Raw genomic sequence first — 22,589 nt, forward strand, 5'->3', positions numbered from 1 at the left:
ATTAATGTTAAATGGCAGTATACGTGGCTTGTGACCCCCAATTTAATATCACATTAATGAGTCAATTTCAATTACTCGATCTGACTACCTTATATGGTAAATTTATTATTTGTATTAATAATTATTTCAATCCATAATTTTGATGCTATATTAATTTTGGGCAATTCTAATAGAGGATATATTTATCTCCAATCACGACTAGCAACATAGTCAGTAGAATGAATGTTAAGAATGTTAGTTATTGTTTACTCAAAATTATCGTTTTTAATCTTAAAATTAACTCACGCAACCTCACTAGAAGGTTAAAGAGATTTTGTCTGAAACCCCATTGGACATCGGTCCTCATACAGGTCGATCATGAATCCAAACCAAGTCAAACTGATCATTCATATACATCACATTATTAATGAAAATTCAGACATTTCTAAATAGTATCTCATATTTCCATACTCCACACACAAGTCAAATTGTCTTTTTTCCAAATCATCAAAATAATTTTTATAAAAAATAAATTTTTTTCTCGTCAAAACCCAATTTGACATTGCTGGTTTCTATTAAGTTGATTATAGTATTTTTTTTATCAGAATTACAATGTTACACTTTAGTAATAAAAAATATTGTAAGTCGCTCCTTTTTATTGTCATTCTTCCATATCGTTTGAATATAAATACTAAAAGTTTTTTTTCAATAAATATAAATATAAAAAATTGAAAACAAATTAAAATTTGTATCATCCTTTATTTAGTTTGAAATATATCAAAACTACTCAAATTACTATTTATTGATTTTTAAACTAACTAATGTTCGAATACAATATTTTAATTCAGCCATAAAAACATTCTAATTGTCATTCTCACACAATAAATAAATATCGATATATAGATCTAAATTTACGTTTAAATGAGAAAAATAAGAATTTTTATTATCATCTGTTTCGAAATATATGAAAACCATCTTAATTTCCATCCATAATCACTCAATCTCTTATACAAATCATTTTATAAAATCTCAAAATCTATAATAAAATCGATAATCAAAGTTATTCAAGATTCAAACTAATAATATTTTTGTGTAAAGTTACAATATTTTTTATTCAACAATAAAATTGTAACCGTATGATATCTCAACCACTGTCATTAATGTTTATAATAAATGAAAATAGATGTTACGACTGAACATAGTTGACAGTGCATACAGGTAGGCTAATCTCAATATAACACAAGATATAAGAAAACGCAACATCTCATGAACATGAATATAACACATGGAAAACAGATATTATGTGATGATAATAAGTGCAACTTTTAGAGGCTTCGATGTTTCTTGTATGTTTTCAGTATTCAGAAAGGTGTATTTTACCATGGAAACATACCACGCAAAACCCTGCATTAAGGAGGATTCTGACATTGTAACAGCATGCCTGATCCATCAGCCACAAGAATCCTTAGTTTGAGCTTTAGAAGCACTTAAAGAGTGATCAATGCAAATGTACCTTATCAAAAGCAATACATAAATGAAATGTGATCATTTATTATAATATTTTATGCGTTTAAATTCTGGAATAATAGCAGAGATTGTTAGAATAAAAGTACAGGAGCATAACAGAATACATGAGTAATCTGTCATCATCATAACTCTGGAACAATTTGGTCTCAGAAATGCTTCCAGCAGATCAAGGTGAATTGGTCATTCAAAAACGAATGGAAGCTTATTAAAAATTAAGAGAGAAAAAACCAACCGCGAATAGTGAAGCACGGATTTCATCCATTAAAGAGAGATTTAAATCAGCGCCGTCCTGATGCTACTGATTCTGCAGAGAAGAGGTACCTCACTCGGGAAAGAACCGAATCATGTGCAGGGTCATATGGATGATCCTTGGAGGGAATCTCCAAGATAGCTGGAACAGGTTTGTTGTAGCTATCCACCAGAAACCGTATCATGTTTGCAATCTGAAAAGAGGGAAATGAATGCAAATGTCAGGAAGTAAATAGAGTAAGAATGATGTTTAGATGAAAACTTGGTTTCCCAGCCGAATCATTTGAAGATTAATCAAACGAAACAAAAAGGTCTCCTAATGCCCTAGACAAGGATCAATGCTTAATGCCAATATGCTATAAACCAACATGAAGTAATCATTGGCATCGATCGAGTATAATTGCCCCACTAGTGACTAAACAGTTAAAGAGGTACATCAATTATGGCCAAGCCTGCATAAAAGCCTATCTTATGAATATCTGAAGCATCAGATGGCATCATTAACATTCACAAAATTGAGAGAGGACTCAATTATTCAGTTCTAGCAGCATCTTCTTACTTCAGTTTGTGCAAATTGTTACATGCTTCTGAGTTCTGACAAGCCTAATGCCAAGAGGAAGGTGGGTTGTGTTAAACAGTTGACAACTGACAAAAAAAAAGACTGTCAAGATAAACAATGAAATACATGCCTACAACATTGTAATTCTTCAAAAAGAATTGTGGGCTAAACATTCAGCTAGAAACCATTGACAACTGGATGAGTAATAATTTTCCCACGGTTTTAAACTAGTGAGGTTAAAATCAGCTGTATGAACTCATATTAGCAAGATACAACAGATTACAGTTTCAGAAAAGGGATTATAGTTCATGGACACAAACAGTATCTGTTCATGGGAGCAAGTGGAGAGAAAACAACAATATTACACAAACATAGTGTTGGCATTTATGAAAACAAATAGAACGAAAATATTAAAAGAGGTAACAGAACTTATTAACAGATGCAAATGATTTTGTTTTTACAAGCAATGACATATGTTAGACATCTACCTAGACAAAGGTTATGAGAATAAAACAGAAAAAAGGAATTAAAAATACTACCCAAGCATGTCTAAGGAAATATTCATTTAATTGCTTTTACTTCACATATATGGCAAAATAAACAAATGTAAACAAGATTTATTTTTTGACAAAATTACATAATTCAATAATAGGCTAACGGTGGCAAATTTTTGAAGGACATCTGAATGATCATAAAAGTAAAGGACATGGAGAGTTTCAGAGCAAAAGGATGTGACTGATACAAAAATGGAACAGGAGACATTATTTAGACTTTATTGTATCCTACAATTTTATTTTCGTCAATATACTATACTAAAATAAATAAACATCTGGTTTCATCAAAGCAAGAAAAGAAGCAACTAATATCTGCTTTAACCCAGCGCATTATTTTTTGAAATTAACCCAGCACATTTCACTAGGCATTGTACTTGAAAAATAAGTTCACTGTTTGTACAAGAAAACCTTTCAAAAAAATACTGTAGTAGTCATGTGCAAGAGATAATACCACATAAACATGTTGCCCAAGGACCTGATCGACTAACAGGACAAACTTGAGCATAGATGAAATCATGGACAACCCTATGCATGAACCATTCAGAACACTTACATATTGGCTAATCAGCACAACAGCAATATCCTCCCTTGAGGTGAACTCTTTGAATGCATCTTCTATAGCTTTCACAGTAGTTTCTGGATCATTATCAATCATTATAGAACCATTGATTTAAGAAGACTCAAAATAAAATTTCCAGTGACAATTATTAAACAAAGATGTGTACTACTAACTACTAAGAATAAGAGGCCAAAAGCAGAATGCCGATTTACTTAATTACTATGGAACGCAAAAAACAGAAAAAGCCTATAGAGAAAAAAAAAGTCATAACTATTGAATTATTCAAAAGAGTATAACTCAAAAAAATGATATAACAAAAAGATTTTCATCTTAATAATCACTAATAGAATTGATATTCAAGATTAACATCAGTATTCCAAGGAAGAAAACAAACAAAAGAACACACTATGTCAAAACAAAGATATTCAAACATTATACTAGATCAAAAGACAACCTGAAATTGGGGAAAACTTTAGTCGACCATTATTTAAGTCAGGCTCAAAACATACTCATCAATAACAATGTAATAATCATTTATAGAAAATGTACAATAACAATACTCAAGTCCCAATTATTTGAGGTGGGTTAGATAGATCGTCGGGGAAAACTTTAGTCGACCATTATTTAAGTCAGGCTCAAAACATACTCATCAATAACAATGTAATAACCATTTATAGAAAATGTACAATAACATTTCTTAAAAGTCCCAATTATTTGAGGCGGGTTAGATAGATCATTGCATTGTTTAGCTTTGTCATATGCACTACAGTTCTAAATAGCATTTACAATGCATGATACATGTTCGGGATTGACACAACCAACAAGCCTTTTCCAACTGCTTGGGATTAACATTATCAATCACTTGTCAGCTTATTATAGAGGGCATTATCTATAGCTGTTCCAACTGAAATACATTAGTCCCTAAGCTCATCTTTAGATGACCCTTGATTCTTTCCTGACTCTTAACCTTTTTCAAATCTTTCCCTCTCCCAGTTAGAGAGATCTCACTAAATTCTCCACCATTTTGTTCTTATTGTTACAGCTGCCACCTGTTTACAATATTTTTTTATAATGCTTATTTTTGTCCCATCCACCTCAGTGTTGATAACTTCCAATCCATCTCCTTCCCTTGCAGCCTTTTAATTGGTAGGTTCTGTGCATTAAAACTCACATATCGGATCCATCTGTTACACACATGACACCTTATCTCAATCTCCTGATCATAAAAGTTTATATCTATCCCTAATCAGTCAAGAATGAGGCTTGTTCCAGCACTAGTGACATTCTTTCAACTAAATCTGCATTCAACTAATTAATACAATGCCATCCAGTTATTCTGCATTATGATATCAAATTAAACATGTAAAGTTGAACTTCTGTCAAGTACTCTTGCAGACATCTCAATTTGTTCTGCGACAAGTAAAAAGAGACACAGGTCCACAGACAACTAGGCTTCAGTCTAAAAAACAATGATTGATCATTCATATATCTTCTTGTAAAAGCTCTTCCATACATTTCCAGATAACCAAGGGTTGCATTTTCAGGTACAAGACCGACGTGGGTACAGTTCATACCAGCTTACCAGCAAACATGCCAGTGTGTAGAACAGCACTAAGCGAGACTTCCATCCTATGCGTTTCAGAAAAAAGAGCCAAAGTGGACCACCCCAAATGGTTCCCATCGGGGCCAGTAAATATTGGACGTGCCTGTTGGGGTGAAATTGTATTCCTTTCTCATAATATATGTCAATTAAATTTGCAAGTATTGTCAACTCAAAACTATCACCATTTCACATACTCCACCATAAATTATCCCATATAAAATAAAATATTTCATAATATGTCATTAATATCTAAATATTGCTCTGAATTGTTCAACCATAGTACTAGAGGACTGGACTGGGTCACCCTATGGCGTTCCACTTATGCCAATAGAAGCATAGGGCATCTAACTTGGTATTATAAGAAATGCAGGACGACCCCCCACTTTGTTAAGAGAACTTTGATGTGTAGGCGCTATGAGTTGTAAAGTGGTCTCGTACTGAACCAATTTCACTTCCAAACAAAGAAAGACAATTAAATCAGTCAGGCAACCTCTCAAGTTGCCACCCCCTACTTCAAGATTGGATAGACTTCATCAGACTAAAGGTGCAATGAGCCATTCAAATATGAAACTTGAACCAAATCAAACAACATCTGGGTTCTAATTCAAACTTTTAGGCAGTCAGACCTGGCAAGGCCAGAACAAAAGCAGTTACTTTGATATATTCACAAACCTAAACCCGTTCATGCAAAAAAAATAAGAAACTTTAGAAAGCTTGAACTGGGATTGGCTCAGGCCTAAGCACCAAAACCATAGGCCTTTCAAGCCCAAGCATGATTCCATCGCTATCCCTGCTACACTTTCTCATGACCCATAAATGTCTAAAGAGAGGTTCATGCCATGATACGCAGCACCAACTTGTATGATTTCTTGAATACAAAAATCCTTCTTATCCAATCATTTTGGATTAAATTAAAAAGCTAGCACTACTGTAAATCTAGTTTTTCCAATTATTTTTCTGTAGAGCCAAAGCAAACACTTCAGTGTAAAACTGATAGTGATATTGATCCACCATTCAACACCTATTTGAACTATTAAAATAAAGTTAAAATTCAGTCATCTGCCCTGAAAATAAATAAAAGAGAAAAAACTGGTAAGTTAGGCTTGTCTTGCATATTCTTTTATTTTATTTTCTGTAAGATTTTTCCCCTAGTATGATCAATGCATTAGACTCTTTTACCATGTGACCAAAGCCCCAACTAGCTATATTTAATTATTCATAAATTGCATCACATAGATTCTCAATTTACAAATAATGATTAACATAACTATCACAACAGAGTAAGCAAAAGTAGATATCCTAGCATTACAGTGTTCCCGTAATGTCACTAAGAGAGGGATGACTTGGAAAAAGCTTAATCTACTGAAGTCATAAACTTACTTGAGTCCACAATAAGGTAATTTGTCTTTCTCCGTAGATCAACATTGCCAACTCCAGCCATCAAAAATCCAGTAACAGTGTCCTAGCAACACAGCATCAAATAACATCAGAATAGCTATGAATCTGCAGATGTATATATGAATAAAAGTACCATGAAGCAACTAGTTGTCCTTTTGGCAGGATCACGAAGTTCAGACTTGAACGGGAAAAAAAAAGGAATTGCCAAGAGAGATGGTAAATTTGCAACAGATGCAACTCTCTGAATTGTGCAGATGATGGCAAATAACAAAAGCTAGATCTTGTGAAGTTTGACTTACTCAGGTTTAATAACATTAAAGATCATCGGTATAATACCACATTGAGAAACCCATAAGATGTACATTAATTTCAGCATCCACTACGTTTATTACAAGAGTGAACTTGCATTAGAAGCACATGAACATGAGTATAATTGGTCCAACATCTTAAGAACTTTTAGGTCAAAGAAGTAGTTTAACTGATACCACATTTAATTGCCGAGTTGGTGCCAGTTTTCTCATGACAACTAGCCATGGAAATATTGAGTGCATGTAGAGAACAACTTGGCAAATTCAAACACCCTAATATGATGCAAATAGATGCCTCATTCCAAGGCAACTAGCATTGTATCAATTAACCCAACAAATAGCAGAGATGCATCGGTGTAGCATGTGTGCTGAAATATACACTAGCTTTTCATAAAATAGACATTAGACAACTGCACGACAGCCATGATAAAAAATGTCAAAAGCACTTCTCCTAAGAACTCAATATGCTTTATGGTTTATACATTGACATAGCAAGCATAGTAAGATAGCAATAATTTAATACGATCTTAGCTATAAATTACCTACACAGGGTTACAAGTATTAAAAAGCTTTTAAACATTAGAAAGTGAACTATATAGTTCACTTAGACATCAGTTTGAATGTTCAAATATATGATCACAAGTTCACTATCATACAATAGAACCTCATATATTTATTGAGAATAACTAGTCTTTAATCCATTCACCTGAAATAAGTCCCAAAATGTCATTCACTGAGAATACTCTTTTCCAAATGATACACACTAAAACATTATGAGAGGAAAGAACTCTAGATATTATGCATGTGTTATGTGATAGAACATTTATAAGATCTATACTCATCATGGAACCTAAATAAAAGAACAAATTCAACCAACTTTGTAATACAAAACAAGAAACCTATGATACTCAGAGTTAGTGATGAATTGCAATCAAACATGTTCATGATCAGGTGCTAATGAATTCAATTTTTAAATTACTATGATAAGAAATAGCCTTTCTCATCTATAAACTCAAAAAGTATACAGCAAATAGCAGTTTCTCACGTATCATATATTCACCAAACAACAAAAATGTGTACCTCATCTGCAATCATAGCTATAAGGGCAGAGTTATTCGTCCGGATCTGACCTCTCCCAGCCATTTGCAAGAAACTCGCAACGACAGCTGCCTGGTACTAAAAGCAGAAGTGAAAAAATAGGGAAAACGTCAGGAATCAAAGGGTTTCCTGAACTAATAATAAAGAGTACTAAAACTGATAGCCAACAATTAACAAGCCGTTAAAACTTCTAACCAGTACACACAAAAAAAAGATCTAAAAACTAGATAGACATTGAATATGTTGATCGACTAAACTACGTCAGACTTTCAAAATCGAAGTCAGACGCGAAGAACAACCCCAACCAGTTCATTATATATCATAAACAGCAAAAAGAAAGAGAAAAACATAGACCTTGGAGAGATTTAAATCGTATCCACGTTAAAATTTCGGGGTCTTTTCACAAAGACATTAAACCGTCTTAATCATGTCATTAATAATATCATACCTAACAATTATGATGGGTAGAGGAATGATGCAAAGCAAAACTAACCCAACAACCCGAAGCAGCGAACCTACATCAACCTACAGTATTCTTAAAAATGGAAGCAAAAACAAGATTTTATCGACAAACTAGTCAAAAATTACTAGTATGTTATCCAGGGTTCGGCGGGAGGGATCTATCCCCGCTTCTTACAGATCCGGTTCGGAATCACCGCGATCCAACTCTGATTTCCATCAAGGAACATCGAATCACCGGAGATTCGCTGAGATCGGCCGGTAATTAGAAACGGAAAATCCACTCGGTTTCCTTCGGCGAAAACAAGCTTGGAGGAAGAAGAAGATAGGATAACTCACCCTCGCTGCTGCCGCGCCGCTCACCGGGAGCTACTGCTCGGTTACTGCTATTTGGTCGCTGCCTCTCCTGCTCGCCGTTCGTCGGCGCTTCGAGGGATGACGATTGAGGCCAAGATGTTAGGGGAGGGATGGAGAGAGAGACAGAGAGAGAGAGAGGAAGAGGAGCCCACGTTTTCGTCGCACGTGTCCAAGATTTTTGTTTCCCGAAAATATTTTAAAAGAAATTTTAATTGATTTTCTTATAAAATACTTATATTTTGGGTATTTCCCAAATGCACCTTTTTTTCAAATAGTATGTATAATTTATCTCAAAATTTTTTCCATCAAATTATATCATTCATTTTTTTTTTCTAGTTTTAAACTACCATAGTGTTTTTATTTGGCACATTTATAGTATTTTTTAATAATATTTATAGTATTTTATTAAGATATTAAAAATACTGTAAATAACTTTTTTTTTTAGCTCATATCATATTTTTAAGCATGTAGTTGATTTGGTTAAGGCTAAAAATTTATTTAGATTATTTACAGTATTTTCGAATATATCTTATAATGTTTTTATTATGATGATAAAAAATGAAGTAATAAGTTAATTTTTTATTTTTATTTAGGTGATGTTAATTCTAAATTATTATAATACATATTTGAGTAATAATATGATATATCAAATAATTTTTAGCATACTTTGATTTTATTTGATTTATTTATAATATGTTTAGTGACTATAATACTATAAAAGATCAAAAACATTATAACATACGGAAAAAAATTTAAATGACAATTTGTGGAGTTTTAAATTAGTGATAATATTTGAAAAAATAAAATAGGGGTACTAATTGAGAAATACTCAAAATGTGAGGATTTTTTAGGAAAATCATCTTTATATTAAAGAAGAGTTTGGAAAAAGATATACACATTTGACTTGAAAATTAAGAACAATCAATATATACACCTTATTTAGGTTTTAAGATAATAATATTTATTCATTTTAATAATTAATATTCATTTTAAATACTTGAACCTATAAATATGCCAAAAAGATTATTGGAAGTGTATCAAAAATAATATTAGATTAAAAAGCTATCAATGAAAAATCCAATTTTTTTATATTTGTACTGTATGCTGTGATTTTATATAATTTTTAAAAGTAATTTAATGTTATTGAAAAATAGTTGTAACCTATGCGACATATGTGGCCTAAAACACTTAAAGAACACATATATATACTTCATTTGAATATTTTTAATACAATAGTACTTATTTATTTATTTATCTTGAACTTAAGAAATATATGTAGAAGGTAGAGATTGTTTTAAAGTATTAATATTATAATCTAGATTTAATGAGACAATATTCTTTGCTAGTGCTCATATCATAACATGGTGTGGAGTCTAATTGATTGAAAATCCACTAAAAAAAGAAGAAAAACTTATAAAACTTATCATACTAACATCCTAAAAAAGCATCTAAAAATAGTTTAAAAGCTATTTTTGAAGGGGCAATTAAGGCTGTTTAAAAGATTCAAATAACCTATATTTATGGGAAAAAAAACATATTTACCTCTATAAATTATAATATAGTATACATATAAATATGTATCCATTCAAACAATTATCATTTCCATTAACATTCCTGTATTGAGATCTGATGATGGTGTGAGAGTATCAATATATACAATATTCTTATTTAGAGAAACTATTTCTAAGATTTGAATCTCAATCTCTCATGACTACTATACCAAAGTCCATTTTTAGTAATAATAATTATGGATGATTTTAATTTTAATAAATATATAAATTTATAAATAACTAAGAGACACTTATTATTCTTATCCTTTGATGCTGTTAGCTAAAAACCCAAAATGATATTAATATCAATTGAAATATCATTAACTTTATATGTTTTATTTTATCTTCGTAATAAATTATTATTATTATTATTATTATTATTATTATTATTATGTCTATTTTTTCAATTTTAAATTTTAAAAATTAATTATAATTTGGATATTGTGACACCTAACTTGCCTCTGGGTTTTGATGTATTAAATGGTAGGCAAGAACATTTCTTTTTTCTGTGTTCTACGATGAAATTGGTATCTCCAACATTGATGGATGATATGCCTAAATTTGGAGTCAAAGCTCTAAATATAAAAGCTTAATATCATATAAAGAAATAAGATATAACAACATGAACGAGTGAGACATCACATTCATTTGTTTTCTCTCTATCTCTCTCTCTCTCTTTGTCATGACCATATAAATGGATCTCTAAATTTGATTGGCTCACGTTTGCCGAAGTCCATGGAGCATGAGAGCCTCTTCTTCTAGACTCTAATTGTAATGGATAAGATATTGTATGCTATTCTTGAATTGATATGTATCGTGTAATTTATGACTGAATTAAATTACCCGTGAATGAAGGAAACGTCACTGTGGTAAATAATGTGTTGACCATTTTTTTCCGCAAGAAAAGATAATGTAATAAGGATATTTAATAAATATATATTTTTTAATTTCTAGGATGCTAATGTATTTTTTTTATTTCGAAGTATCATATGATATTACCTAAAATCATAAAATTATCAACATGACTTAGTGAAAAATCAATATGATTTATTTAAGGTGAAATTATTTATTTGTATGATTTTTTTTCATTTATTATAGATCTAGACCATACAAATTTTTTAGGGTACATTTATTTATTTATTTATTTTGAATAAATAATTAAAATATTTAAAGGATAATTGTATCAAATTTAATAAAATGTTAAAATATATTTTTATTAAATAATATTTGTTTTAATGTGTATTTAAAATATATTTTCATCTATTTCTTGCCAAACACTTAAATCCTTTCATAATTATATATTTATTCAAAACCTTTTTTCCAAATATATATTGAAGGTGGGATTCGCGCAATACGATACGATGTGATAAACTATAAGGCTTTTACTAATTTGGTTAGCTAATTAGTTTAAAAAAATATATTGAATGATATTTCAAACCCAACGTAATAAGTATGTTCGATTAGTGCAATATTGCATAAGTGATAAGTCTCAATTTTAGGTTTACGTCATTTTAATTTAATAAATAATTTATATTTTAAAAACATAAATTTTATTGGACTTGATTTGAAATATATTAATTTTAGAAATATATTATAAATTTAATTATGTTATCCGTAATTGATAGTAACTAATAAAGATTCATTTTGGATGAATATTAATGACAATAACATATATTAAAGGGATATATAAGCTACATAAAAAAAAATATATCCGTGAACACCGATGCGACTTACTTTAATTATAAGAAAAAGTATAAGCGTGATGATAATAATAATAATAATATGTAATTTGGATGCCAAGTTAGATATGGGAAATTAAAACTAATCTATCATGGCAATGGATCACAAATTACTTGTACGTGTGTGTATGTTTACCATAACTCTCAAAGAAGTATGATCAAGAAAAAATAAAGCCTTTCAGAGAACAACACATAACATGTGATAACATAAAATATCATCCTGAAATATTTTATGATTGACTCAGTCAAACCAAAAAGAAACATCTTCCTAAATTAACTCCATCACTAACAAAAGTTTGTCCTAAGAGTCCAATAGAACCATAAGACTAGTTGTCCACGCAACATGATTCTACAGCCATGGATGGATGCACAAGACATCAATGACTTGATTCCTTAGAGGCAGACCAGACATGGAAAGAAAGATACTGTGACAATAAGCAGACTTAGCACCGCAACATGTTGCTACAAGTTCTATGACAAAAGTGAACTAAACACTGGACAATCAATCATTAGAGAAGGATAAGAATGCTCCTCATATTCCACCACGGAGCAAAAATGTCATCTTTGCATAACTTGCTTGCCCGAGTCCCTTGGAATCAGTGAGGCCAACACGGAGGGTACACGGCCTGGCCAACTTTTGCCCGATCATTTTTGGTCGGCGCTCCTCCATTGATTGTGGCCAACAACTAGGGTTGGGTCCACCCATCGCCTTAATAACTTGTGACAGCTGGCATCGATTCTCGCTGCTGCAACCTTTTTGGGACATTTTTATTTTTCCCTATTTATCATATATCACGGGAGCGATTCTATTAATTTGCTTAGTCGAAATGGAAAGATATAATAATAATAATAATTCAGAAAATAAATTAATAATGCACATCATGCGGCGTGCGCAGATGTCACACTAATTTGATGACATCTCGATGCGGCGAACCTAATCCAACGGTGGTCACGTTTTATCCGTTATTTATGGACGTACTGCAACGGGGCACGCACGCAAAATAATAATCGGGTCAAATGAGAAGACCGGATCAAGCCGCGATCGAAGGGTCGAGGTCCCACCTGGCCCAACCGACGGCTCCGACGAGTCCACGGCGGACGGGACCCAGGCGGCTACAGGCACGACTCGATGAAGATGCCACGGGAGACACGACGGCGGCGACGTCCACTGCGAAGTCCACCGCTCTCACCGGCTGTCGAGTTGCGTTGATTTGGATTATTGTTATTTAATTAAAATAAAATAATTAAAAATTACAGATAATAAGTACGATAAATAATTAATAATTGTATTTTTGTAGTGTTATAAAGGACGGCATGTCGGTATAAAAAAAATTGCTTCCTAAATAATAATAATAATAATAATAAAAGTAATAAATAATAATAGCAGCTACGATTCGCACCGGAACGGAAGAATAAACCCCGAGGCGAGATCCGATCTCCATTCCCTTCCATCCTGCGCTGCCCCTTTTCGAACCCTCCTCTGATTCCGGCTCTAGGTTTCGGGCAGGGATCTGCCGTCGCCTTCGGGATCCGCGTCCTTGATGCGAGACGCGGTCCAGCTTTGCCTTCAAAGGATTAGGTACTGCTGCTTGTCTCTCGCTTTTTTGTCGATTTCTCTTAGATCCGGAGCTTGTAGTTCGGGTGCTTCTTCGTTGCTTGCCGGATTGAAGTCTTCGATGTCGTAAATAGGATTGTTCTCTCTGTTCTTGTGGTTTTTTTGTGTCTCTGTAGATGGTCTAGTTGCTGATCTGTTCAAGAGCGATAGAGGAAGATATATATATATATATATATATATATATTTGAGATGGGATCTCGGGTCTCCAAGTTGTGGCCGTGTTGTTGGCGTTCGCAGTTCAAAGGGACGGTTCTTGAAGCTCCGGATGCAGGTGAGTTTGTGGTTCGCTGTGGAAGTAGGATTGGTTGGTTCGGTATGCTTGTGAGCTGCGGGAGTGATGGTGGTGCCCTTGGTTTGTCGCAGAGAGTGAGGAGAAGGGCGAGGCTTATGATCTGCCCTCCTTCCAGGAATTTTCCTTTGAGCAGCTCCGGCTGGCCACGTCCGGCTTCGCCGTGGAGAACATCGTCTCGGAACATGGGGAGAAGGCGCCGAATGTGGTTTACAAGGGGAAGCTGGATGCTCAGAGAAGAATTGCTGTGAAGAGATTTAACAGATCCGCGTGGCCCGATCCCCGCCAATTTTTGGTACTTGTTTGTGGCTTTTAAGCACTTAGCATTGTAGTAATTAGTCTTGGATTTCCCTGGAAGCTTCGCTTTACCTACATCTGGACATGCTTTATTTTGTGAGTTTTATGCATACGTTGTGTGGTCTAACATGTATTTCCACTTTGTCCTCACAGACTAGGATGTTTGCACGATCTTAAAGATGCTAACTTTTAAGGACGGGTGCACGGGTATAGATTCACAACAACTGTCTCTCTGCGTCTCCATTTTATGGATTTTAATGCATCAGAGACCTTACTAGTGTATTTCCCTGGATGCTTCTTTCACCTTGGCCATATCAGACTGACGATAGAAGCGCTATGGCTATGAATGGGTGAAACATGTTGAAATGCCTCAAATTTGTTTATGATCCAGATGAGAACCCCAATGAGGACTAGCTCTGCATTTGCTGCCTGATGTCAAAATTCTTGGTGCATTATCTGCATTATGTCTAAACCTCCTCTTAAGATATATGTTTAACAGAGCTAAAGTATCATACAGCTTAGTGGTTGTACATTAGGGGAGCCGTAGCTTGTCGTAGTTTTGACTCCCTAGACATGAATTTCGTAGCACAAGAGGCCCTTTCACCAAAAGTCTACCTTAAACTAGTCATATTTCAATTTTCTTTATTTCAGTACGAATGGCCCTTTCACCCAAAGTTCAGCTTAAACTAGTTCATATCTCAATTTTCGGTATCTGCTAGGTAATCTTTTGAAGTAAGCTAGGACCATTGATGTTGGTTGCATATTATCTGTACTTATTATCCGCAATCAGATTTAGTGAGAACATTATCTGTTGCTTTAGGAAGAAGCAAGGGCTGTTGGTCAGCTTCGAAACCATAGATTGGCAAATTTGCTTGGCTGCTGTTACGAAGGTGAAGAGAGGCTGCTTGTAGCTGAATATATGCCCAATGAGACACTTGCAAAACACCTTTTCCACTGTAAGTTCCTGATGAGTGTTACCAACTACACCACCAAAAAGGTGTACAATCATTATTGTCTTTGTTACTTGCGATAAAAAGAAGACATTGACATGAAGGGTTTTCTTTCCTTCAATTATAATTTGAATATGGCACATTTTTTCAGCACATTGTTGATAAATATAAACTCAAAAGCTTTGTTACGATTTTTTCTCAATACGCAAAGATGCTATGATTTATTCCCAATATAAGAGGTTGCTTTCAAGTTTACCATTGTTAGTTTTAGGATATATTCTTTTTACACAAAAATCCTCCATGAAGCTCCCTCTGGTGTGCGACATGCTCAGCCATAGTCTCTCTCTCTCTCTCTCTCTCCCTATATATATATAGAGTGTGTGCGTGTGTGTCTTGTTTATATAATAATAAAACCAAGCAAAGAGCCATCTGAAGTCTTCACCAGATGCCATCTAGCCGTATGATCACGGTCTTATAACTTCATAAGTAAGCCCAACATCCATTTAATGAAACTCCAGATGCCATCTAGCTGCACACTCTAAATCAAATTTAATGAAACTGCTAGCAAAATCCTTCTATCTTCTCAGATCATGATACATGTCTTGCGTAGAGCCTCTCTTTGTATAACCCATATGCAAGTCCTGTTGGTCTTGCTGGTTCTTTGCTGTAGTCCTAGCGGAAGAACCATCACCCTTTTTTCTTGCGTTTGAGGTACTCCAGTAGTCCAGTACTCTCCACATATAATGTGAATCATCTGGTCATCGAAGTCAACTCCAGAAATCTCCAATTTGATGTTACCACTGCATCAGTTATCTGCTTTAATATATCTTTTGCCTGTGTGAATTAGGATGTCATTTTATTGGACAAGTCCTTTTAATCTATTTAACTTTACAGGGGAATCACAGCCAATGAAATGGCCTATGCGACTAAGAGTAGTTCTCTATCTAGCTGAGGCCTTGGAATATTGCACCAGTAAGGGTCGTGCTCTCTATCATGATCTGAATGCCTATAGAGTTTTATTTGATGAAGTGAGTAGTAACACCATATATTGATTCAACAGAAACATCCATTTTTGTCCTTTTATTTCATATTTTTCATTGTGGATCATCTTCTTGCAGGACTGTAATCCCAGACTTTCATGTTTTGGTCTCATGAAGAACAGTCGAGATGGAAAAAGTTATAGCACTAATTTGGCATTTACACCTCCTGAATATTTAAGAACTGGTATGTACTCTCAAGAAATGTAACCACGCTTTGAGATAGTATCTAGGCAATGTTCAATTCTCTATTTTGGATTTAGTGCTTGTCTTGTTTCCTATCTGAAATACCTAACTGAATGCCATGCTTAGTGACAATGTTCATAAAATGAAAAGAATAAGGAGATTAACCATGATTGGAAGTTAAATCCTATAGAAGTGACACAGGAATCTACGATATCAAATCGGAGATAATTACACTTTTAAGTTAACTAATACAAGCCTCTTTCCAGTGAAGATGATTGATAACTAAGTTATTGATTCATTAACAATCCCCTCCCTTGTCCATTTAATATGGTAAACACATGTTTTCCATTTATGGAAGGAAATATTTTTTGAATATTCTACCTCTTAGGTAAAATTAACTTAGTTATTTCATGTTCTACCTCATCTACCCATCTCCATAATACCATCACTTTTGACCATTATCTTTGGGCAATGGCAAATTGGAGGAGAAAATATAGAAAATATTGTAGTGGCAGGGCTGTTGGAAGATAAAATACCAGAGGACATGGAGCAAAGTTTGGTGCCTGAAGCACAAACAGAGGTGGTAATCATAGAAAATACATCTTGTCTGCTTTGATAAATATGTGAGATATCAAACTATGAATAGATATTCCAAGAATTCTTTAATTTGATGTTGGCAGTAAAGATGGTTCTTGCATTTAAGATGGATCTGTTATATTAGAGAAAATTTTGCTTGAGCAACTATGCAGCTCATCTTAACTTTTATCATCGGGAACAGAGTTCTAGTTTGAGTCAGGAATCTTTTGATACATTGCATATCCTCTATCTATGCATGTAGTTCTTAATGTTAAAGTGGAACTCTGCAGTGCCAACAATGTGCAAGATCTTGAAGTTTTCTGAGACCAAAATTTTCTCCTCTTGTCTTTTATGTACTTGGCAATCCGGTTTTTTAGGCTAAAAGGTTGCTGATAAACCACTATATGGAAAGGGCACTATTGATTTTTTTTTTGTTTATAATTGCAAACTTTTTCTTAGTTTGGGATCAGAGTCACGTTTTCTTAATTGCAAACTTTCTCTAGATGAGTCAGTATACATCCGAGGGTATGATCTTTATTTTCTGACCCATTAGTAGCTCTTGCTATATAAGAAATGAGGGAAGCAGGCAAGTGCTTCATGCAAATTCATTCCACCCTTTCATTTAATGCTTATACTCATGTTCGTTGTATTAAGATTTCTTTATTTGTGATCAGAGTCACATTGCAATGGTGTTTGATAGAGATTGATAATGTCATGCACTTCACTTTTCCTTGAAAAATTTTCATTTAACAGCTGAAGCAATACAGTTTTTTTGTTTTCAGGTGTCCCTTGTGCATAATACATTAATCACAGTAATCTCTTCGATTATGTTGTCTCATTTTTTCGATGTGATATGCAGGAAGAGTTACACCAGAAAGTGTCATATATAGCTTTGGAACATTGCTTCTTGATGTTCTAAGCGGAAAGCACATTCCTCCTAGCCATGTGAGTTGTATTCTCTTTACGAGTTTCCTATTTTTGACACATGAAAATTTGATTGACTGGCTGAATTAGCTTACTAGCTGAATTGCCTTGCTATCCCCTTGCCTTTATCTTAGTTCCTATGATCATTTATCTATTGAAGGGTGATAGAATGGATGCCAATGTGATTTTTGGGCATGAAAAGAGCGATGATGAGGCCTTAATGTGTAATATATAAAAAATAGAAAAGTATGGTTAAGGTTATACACAAGGGGTTAGAGGTATAAAGTTTGGAAAGATATTAAGAACATGAGTTTAGGACCTTTCAAAAATAGGTTAGGATGTTATCATTTAACATATTTCTAGCTACCCCTAAATGTTAATAGAACACAACTACAAAGAATTCTCAGTGTATTAAGGAAAGATAGATAACAGTTCTTGTATCCAAGTGGTACTAACAAAAGTTTGTCAGAGTTCAAATGCAATTCTTGTTGCCTTTTGTGCTACAACCAAAGTGTGAAGTTAAGACTTTAGTGTCTTTGCTTCATCTGACTAGATTTAGTCATTAGGTTAATCTGAGAATTTCTTGTTAAAGTGCAAGCAAGACGCTTATCAGCCCTGTAACAACCTGGTCCCCATTGGCCCAAAATTAAAACCTAAGTCTATGGTAGTAAAGCAATTTCCTCTCGACATAATCTTTCTGTGCTTTTTAAGTAAATATAGAGTTAGAAAACATGATAAAAGTACATAACAAGACAAATGTGATGTTTTATTTGGAAAGGAAAGAAAAGGAAATTTGATCTTGCAGTCTTTGGAGCAGGCATAAGCTGTTGATTGGTCTACACAAAGATGTTTCTCGTTTTAAAAAATTTACTACTTCAATTCAAGTATTATGTACTAAACGTTAACAGGAGGATTCAAACTCCTGATCTTACAGTGCCCCCTTAACTACAAGGATGTCTACATAAAGATGTTTCTGTAATCCTTTTTGTCTGTCGGGTCATAAACGTGTGTTGACATTGTCGACATCATTATCTCCATGTTTTATTGATCATATTTCAAGGAATTATGATGCTTGTTCAGTATATCTGCTGTATCTTGATCTGTTCAGAGATTTCCTTGCAGGCCCTTGACTTGATACGAGATCGTAATTTCAATATGCTGACAGACTCATGTTTGGAAGGTCAATTTTCGAATGAAGATGGGACTGAACTAGTACGCTTAGCTTCAAGGTGTTTACAATACGAGCAACGTGAACGTCCTAATGTGAAGTCAATAGTACTTGCATTGACTCCACTACAGAGGGAGACTGAAGTGAGCATCAACCGCTGTCTTTCTGTGTCTAATATATTTTTATAAATGTGGCTGTCATGCTCTAAAACTGGACCACTTGCAATATGATCACCACTTATGATGGTAATCATGGTGGGATTTTTATATTTAAATACATGATTATCTGTTAGGTGGCTTTCATGCTCTGTAAGGAACTAATAAATACACAACATTTTGAGTTAGGCCTTCCCGTGCATTTCTCCTACTTATAGTCTTCTGATATGGGGAGTTCCTTGAACTAGCAACTGATGTGCACAAGTGTCCTTTTTGTTTATTCATTTGAGTATCAAGAATTAGTTTATACTCTTGCTTTTAAAGTCATTATGTATATTTACAGGATGTGTCGTGTAGGTCCCTTCTTACGTATTAATGGATATCCCTCGTGGTGGTGCATCCTCGATAGAGTCGCTTTCTCTTTCTCCACTGGGTGAAGCTTGCTCCAGAATGGATTTGACTGCAATACATGAAATATTGGAAACAGTCGGATACAAAGATGACGAGGGAACAACGAATGAGGTTTGTACATGAGAATTTTTTATATCAAGTTGAAGCAGCAGACTAGCTTATTTGTGTAATAAATAAATATGGGCATTGCACATATGTTTTCTCTGCATTTTTCGTCTATTTGCCCATACATGTAATAGCAGCTGTGAGGGTTTTCAATGCAGACAGAGAACTACAGAATCAGATCGTTAAATATGGCAGAAGAGATGTGTTTTTATCTACTTTGCTTGAGAAAATAAATAACTGTTTTCAAGTATTGACTCAGTTTCCTATAGTTTTCATTTGTTTTTCTCTAGTAGTTCTTATCCCCGACAAACCTAAAAGTGAAAGCTAGGCGATAGCTCTTTGATTACTGTCCTTCAATATGTCCGCCGACTTGTTTATTGTTTCCCTTCACTTTTGTGCTCTATTCTCTTGTCAATGTTTTCTGTAAAAATTTAATTGCACTTGATTCTGATATGCACAAGAGTGGATGTTACTTATTTTTCACATTCCTCTCCGTACCAAACACTGCTTTGTTATTCTTCTGGTGCATTATGAAGTTGCTTCATGCATAAGTAGATTGATAATAATGTTATCTGTTGGCCTAGTATTCGGACTCATAAAGACTTGGCTGTGTTTTGACAAGATATCATCTTGTGCTTGGTGGTTCTTGATGATTATCTTGGATAGCATATTGAGACGATCTTTTGTTACTGTTGACTGTCTAAGATTTTATAACCAATTTGATGCTTCACCTTTCTATGTTTCTAAATATATAAAGCACACCTCATTGATATGCATGCCTCCTCATTTTTATCCTTTCTTCTTTTAGCTATCATTTCAAATGTGGACCAACCAGATGCAAGAGACACTGAACTCAAAGAAGAAGGGTGACACTGCTTTCCGGCATAAAGATTTTAATACTGCAATAGAGTGCTACACCCAGGTGATTTTATCTTACTGATTGGTTTCATTGTGATAATAATTCTCATTTTTTTAGGATATCTTTCTGATAAATGATCAATTGTTCTTGCTGTGATCTTTTTTATGCCAGTTGCTCATCGGTAGTTCCATTACAATCTTTGAACTAGACTTGTAGCTAATGCGCCCATCATTTTTGCCATTTGAAAACCTTTACTGCTGATCAAATCATTATTAAGGAGAATCCATGGTCTAATTTCTTCCATTATATATCTAGAAGAATGCAAGTCTAGAATCTGCCATTCAGAACCATACATGTGAGTTTTCGAATGAACTTCCGTTCCACAAAGTCCATTTTTCTTATATCGTAATTAGAAAGAACAAGAACAAGTTGGGCATGGATTCAATGTACATGACATTCATTGGTTTAGGACACGTGTAGAGTTATAAAACATTGTCAAAAGCTTCTTGCAGTAACCAATATGTAGAAGTAAAATCTATTTTCTTCTGTGTCTCTTTGTCATGTTACATCTCCTTTTTATCATACATGTAGCACTTCCACAGAGCTTCCAAATGTCAGGAACAAAAATTGCCTCGTCATTTGAAAAATTACTACTGCACTGGTCTTTTGGTTGTTGTTTTGGAATCAATTAGGGTCCTCTCATACGCTATGGAGATGATTTTTCCGTTAACACTGATGTGTGCTGCATTTAGGTGCCGATTAAATTCATTCAAAATCCATATATTTGGTACTGAGAGCTTGATAGAGGATGTGCAAGCCTGACATCTCGATGATTTTCTGTGACATGCAGTTCATAGATGTTGGGACCATGGTTTCGCCTACGATTTTTGCACGCCGTTGCCTGTCATACCTGATGAATGACTTGCCACAGCAAGCTCTTAATGATGCAGTGCAGGCGCTAGTCATATCTCCTACATGGCCAACAGCACTTTATCTTCAGGCTGCTGGCCTTTTGGCTCTTGGGATGGAAAATGAAGCTCGAGAAGCACTTAAGGATGGTTCTTTGCTAGAGGCGAAAAAGAACGAGGGGCATTAGATGGGGACTAAGTTAGAATGACCAGAGACTTTAAATGTTCAAAATTTCAGATTTATTTGCCCCATAAAAAAGGGAAAAAAAAGAGTTTATGATCATTTTTAAGGACAGCTTAAGATTTTGGATGTCAAAGACTGCTTCTGATAGAAATAGGCTTGATTCTTTGATGGGCTTGCCGTTCTGGAGTTACTGAGTGCATCGTTTTCCAGTTGGCAGGGGGCTGGATTATTACCTTCTGCTGTAGCTGTACTTCACATCCTGCAATGTGTAGTGTGCATGTATATATGGGGAATCAACCATAGCAACCCACGAAAAGTTTCTGGCAAGATAAAATGGTAAAAGTTGTGACCCTTCTTGCAAAGCATGCCATGTAAATTGCACGAACCGCTGGTGAACATGTTGTGTTGTAAAGCAGTTGAATGATTTGTTTCGTGTGTGGCTTTATTTGTGTTTTATTGTCTTTTATCAATTGCCAATGGATTTCATTGAGATTGTTGGATTCTTTCACGAGGCATGTCTGTAGATGTAATCTGGGGGATGAATAGTTCTGTAGTGGTTGCATGTCCAAAGATTTTAAATCCATTTGAGTGCTTTCCTTCTATTGTTTGGGTATGTATGGTAGTCATGCATGGGCTCTCTCAGAAAACAAATTGGCTTTTATCTTCTTATGCTGTGGTCGGTTTTGGGGGTTGGGGGGGGGGGGGGGGGGGGGGGCCACAATCACCAGCTTTTATGTCATTTTGTTTTGTGAAACCAGACATGTTTGGTGATCTTTGAACCTCAAAATCATTGGTGTTGTTGTTGTTGTTGTTTAGGTTTTCTAAAAATAGACGTAGTAATTGCATATACTTTTCTAGTTGCGATACCATGGATATTAAATCCATCACAATTTTCAATTTTTTGGTGACAAATACAGGTTCATGTAATTGATATCAGGGGAAGAGATAGCATCATTTTGCTGGTAATATGCGTCCCCTGGTAAAAC

General features: G+C 34.4%; 2 protein-coding genes across 3 annotated transcripts; one reads left to right on the top strand and one right to left on the bottom strand.

The window, feature by feature from the left end:
* Positions 1-1,510: 1,510 nt before the first annotated feature.
* On the bottom strand, positions 1,511-8,793 carry LOC135635151 (V-type proton ATPase subunit F-like). Of its 2 annotated transcripts, none has more exons than XM_065146065.1 (5): positions 8,633-8,793; positions 7,817-7,912; positions 6,411-6,492; positions 3,422-3,504; positions 1,511-1,949 (listed from the first exon to the last, which is right to left on the bottom strand). In XM_065146065.1, exons 2-5 carry the CDS (start codon positions 7,877-7,879, stop codon positions 1,785-1,787), a joined length of 393 nt encoding a protein of 130 aa, XP_065002137.1. In that variant the 5' UTR covers positions 7,880-7,912; positions 8,633-8,793; the 3' UTR covers positions 1,511-1,784. The 2 variants fall into 2 exon arrangements, with proteins under 2 accessions (XP_065002137.1, XP_065002201.1); XM_065146129.1 differs by having other exon boundaries at positions 7,817-7,906; positions 8,633-8,784.
* A 4,517-nt stretch (positions 8,794-13,310) lies between these two features.
* Positions 13,311-22,093, top strand: LOC135635242 (probable serine/threonine-protein kinase BSK3). Its single transcript, XM_065146219.1, has 11 exons — positions 13,311-13,518; positions 13,671-13,825; positions 13,918-14,138; positions 14,961-15,096; positions 15,985-16,118; positions 16,209-16,314; positions 17,749-17,834; positions 18,936-19,124; positions 19,494-19,658; positions 20,461-20,574; positions 21,362-22,093. Exons 2-11 carry the CDS (start codon positions 13,744-13,746, stop codon positions 21,605-21,607), a joined length of 1,479 nt encoding a protein of 492 aa, XP_065002291.1. The 5' UTR covers positions 13,311-13,518; positions 13,671-13,743; the 3' UTR covers positions 21,608-22,093.
* Positions 22,094-22,589: the final 496 nt, after the last annotated feature.

This window comes from Musa acuminata, chromosome BXJ1-1 (assembly GCF_036884655.1).
Source record: "Musa acuminata AAA Group cultivar baxijiao chromosome BXJ1-1, Cavendish_Baxijiao_AAA, whole genome shotgun sequence".
Taxonomy (NCBI): domain Eukaryota; kingdom Viridiplantae; phylum Streptophyta; class Magnoliopsida; order Zingiberales; family Musaceae; genus Musa; species Musa acuminata.

Bases quoted from the DNA above. Each gene is read 5' to 3' on its own strand.
- LOC135635242 (XM_065146219.1), top strand. From the start codon at position 13,744: ATGGGATCTCGGGTCTCCAAGTTGTGGCCGTGTTGTTGGCGTTCGCAG. The intron at 13,826-13,917 runs GTGAGTTTGTGG...GGTTTGTCGCAG, and splicing joins TCTTGAAGCTCCGGATGCAG to AGAGTGAGGAGAAGGGCGAG. The intron at 14,139-14,960 runs GTACTTGTTTGT...CTGTTGCTTTAG, and splicing joins CCGATCCCCGCCAATTTTTG to GAAGAAGCAAGGGCTGTTGG.
- LOC135635151 (XM_065146065.1), bottom strand. From the start codon at position 7,879: ATGGCTGGGAGAGGTCAGATCCGGACGAATAACTCTGCCCTTATAGCT. The intron at 6,493-7,816 runs GTACACATTTTT...CTGTGTTGCTAG, and splicing joins TAGCTATGATTGCAGATGAG to GACACTGTTACTGGATTTTT. The intron at 1,950-3,421 runs GTAAGTGTTCTG...CCCTCTTTTCAG, and splicing joins TTGTGCTGATTAGCCAATAT to ATTGCAAACATGATACGGTT.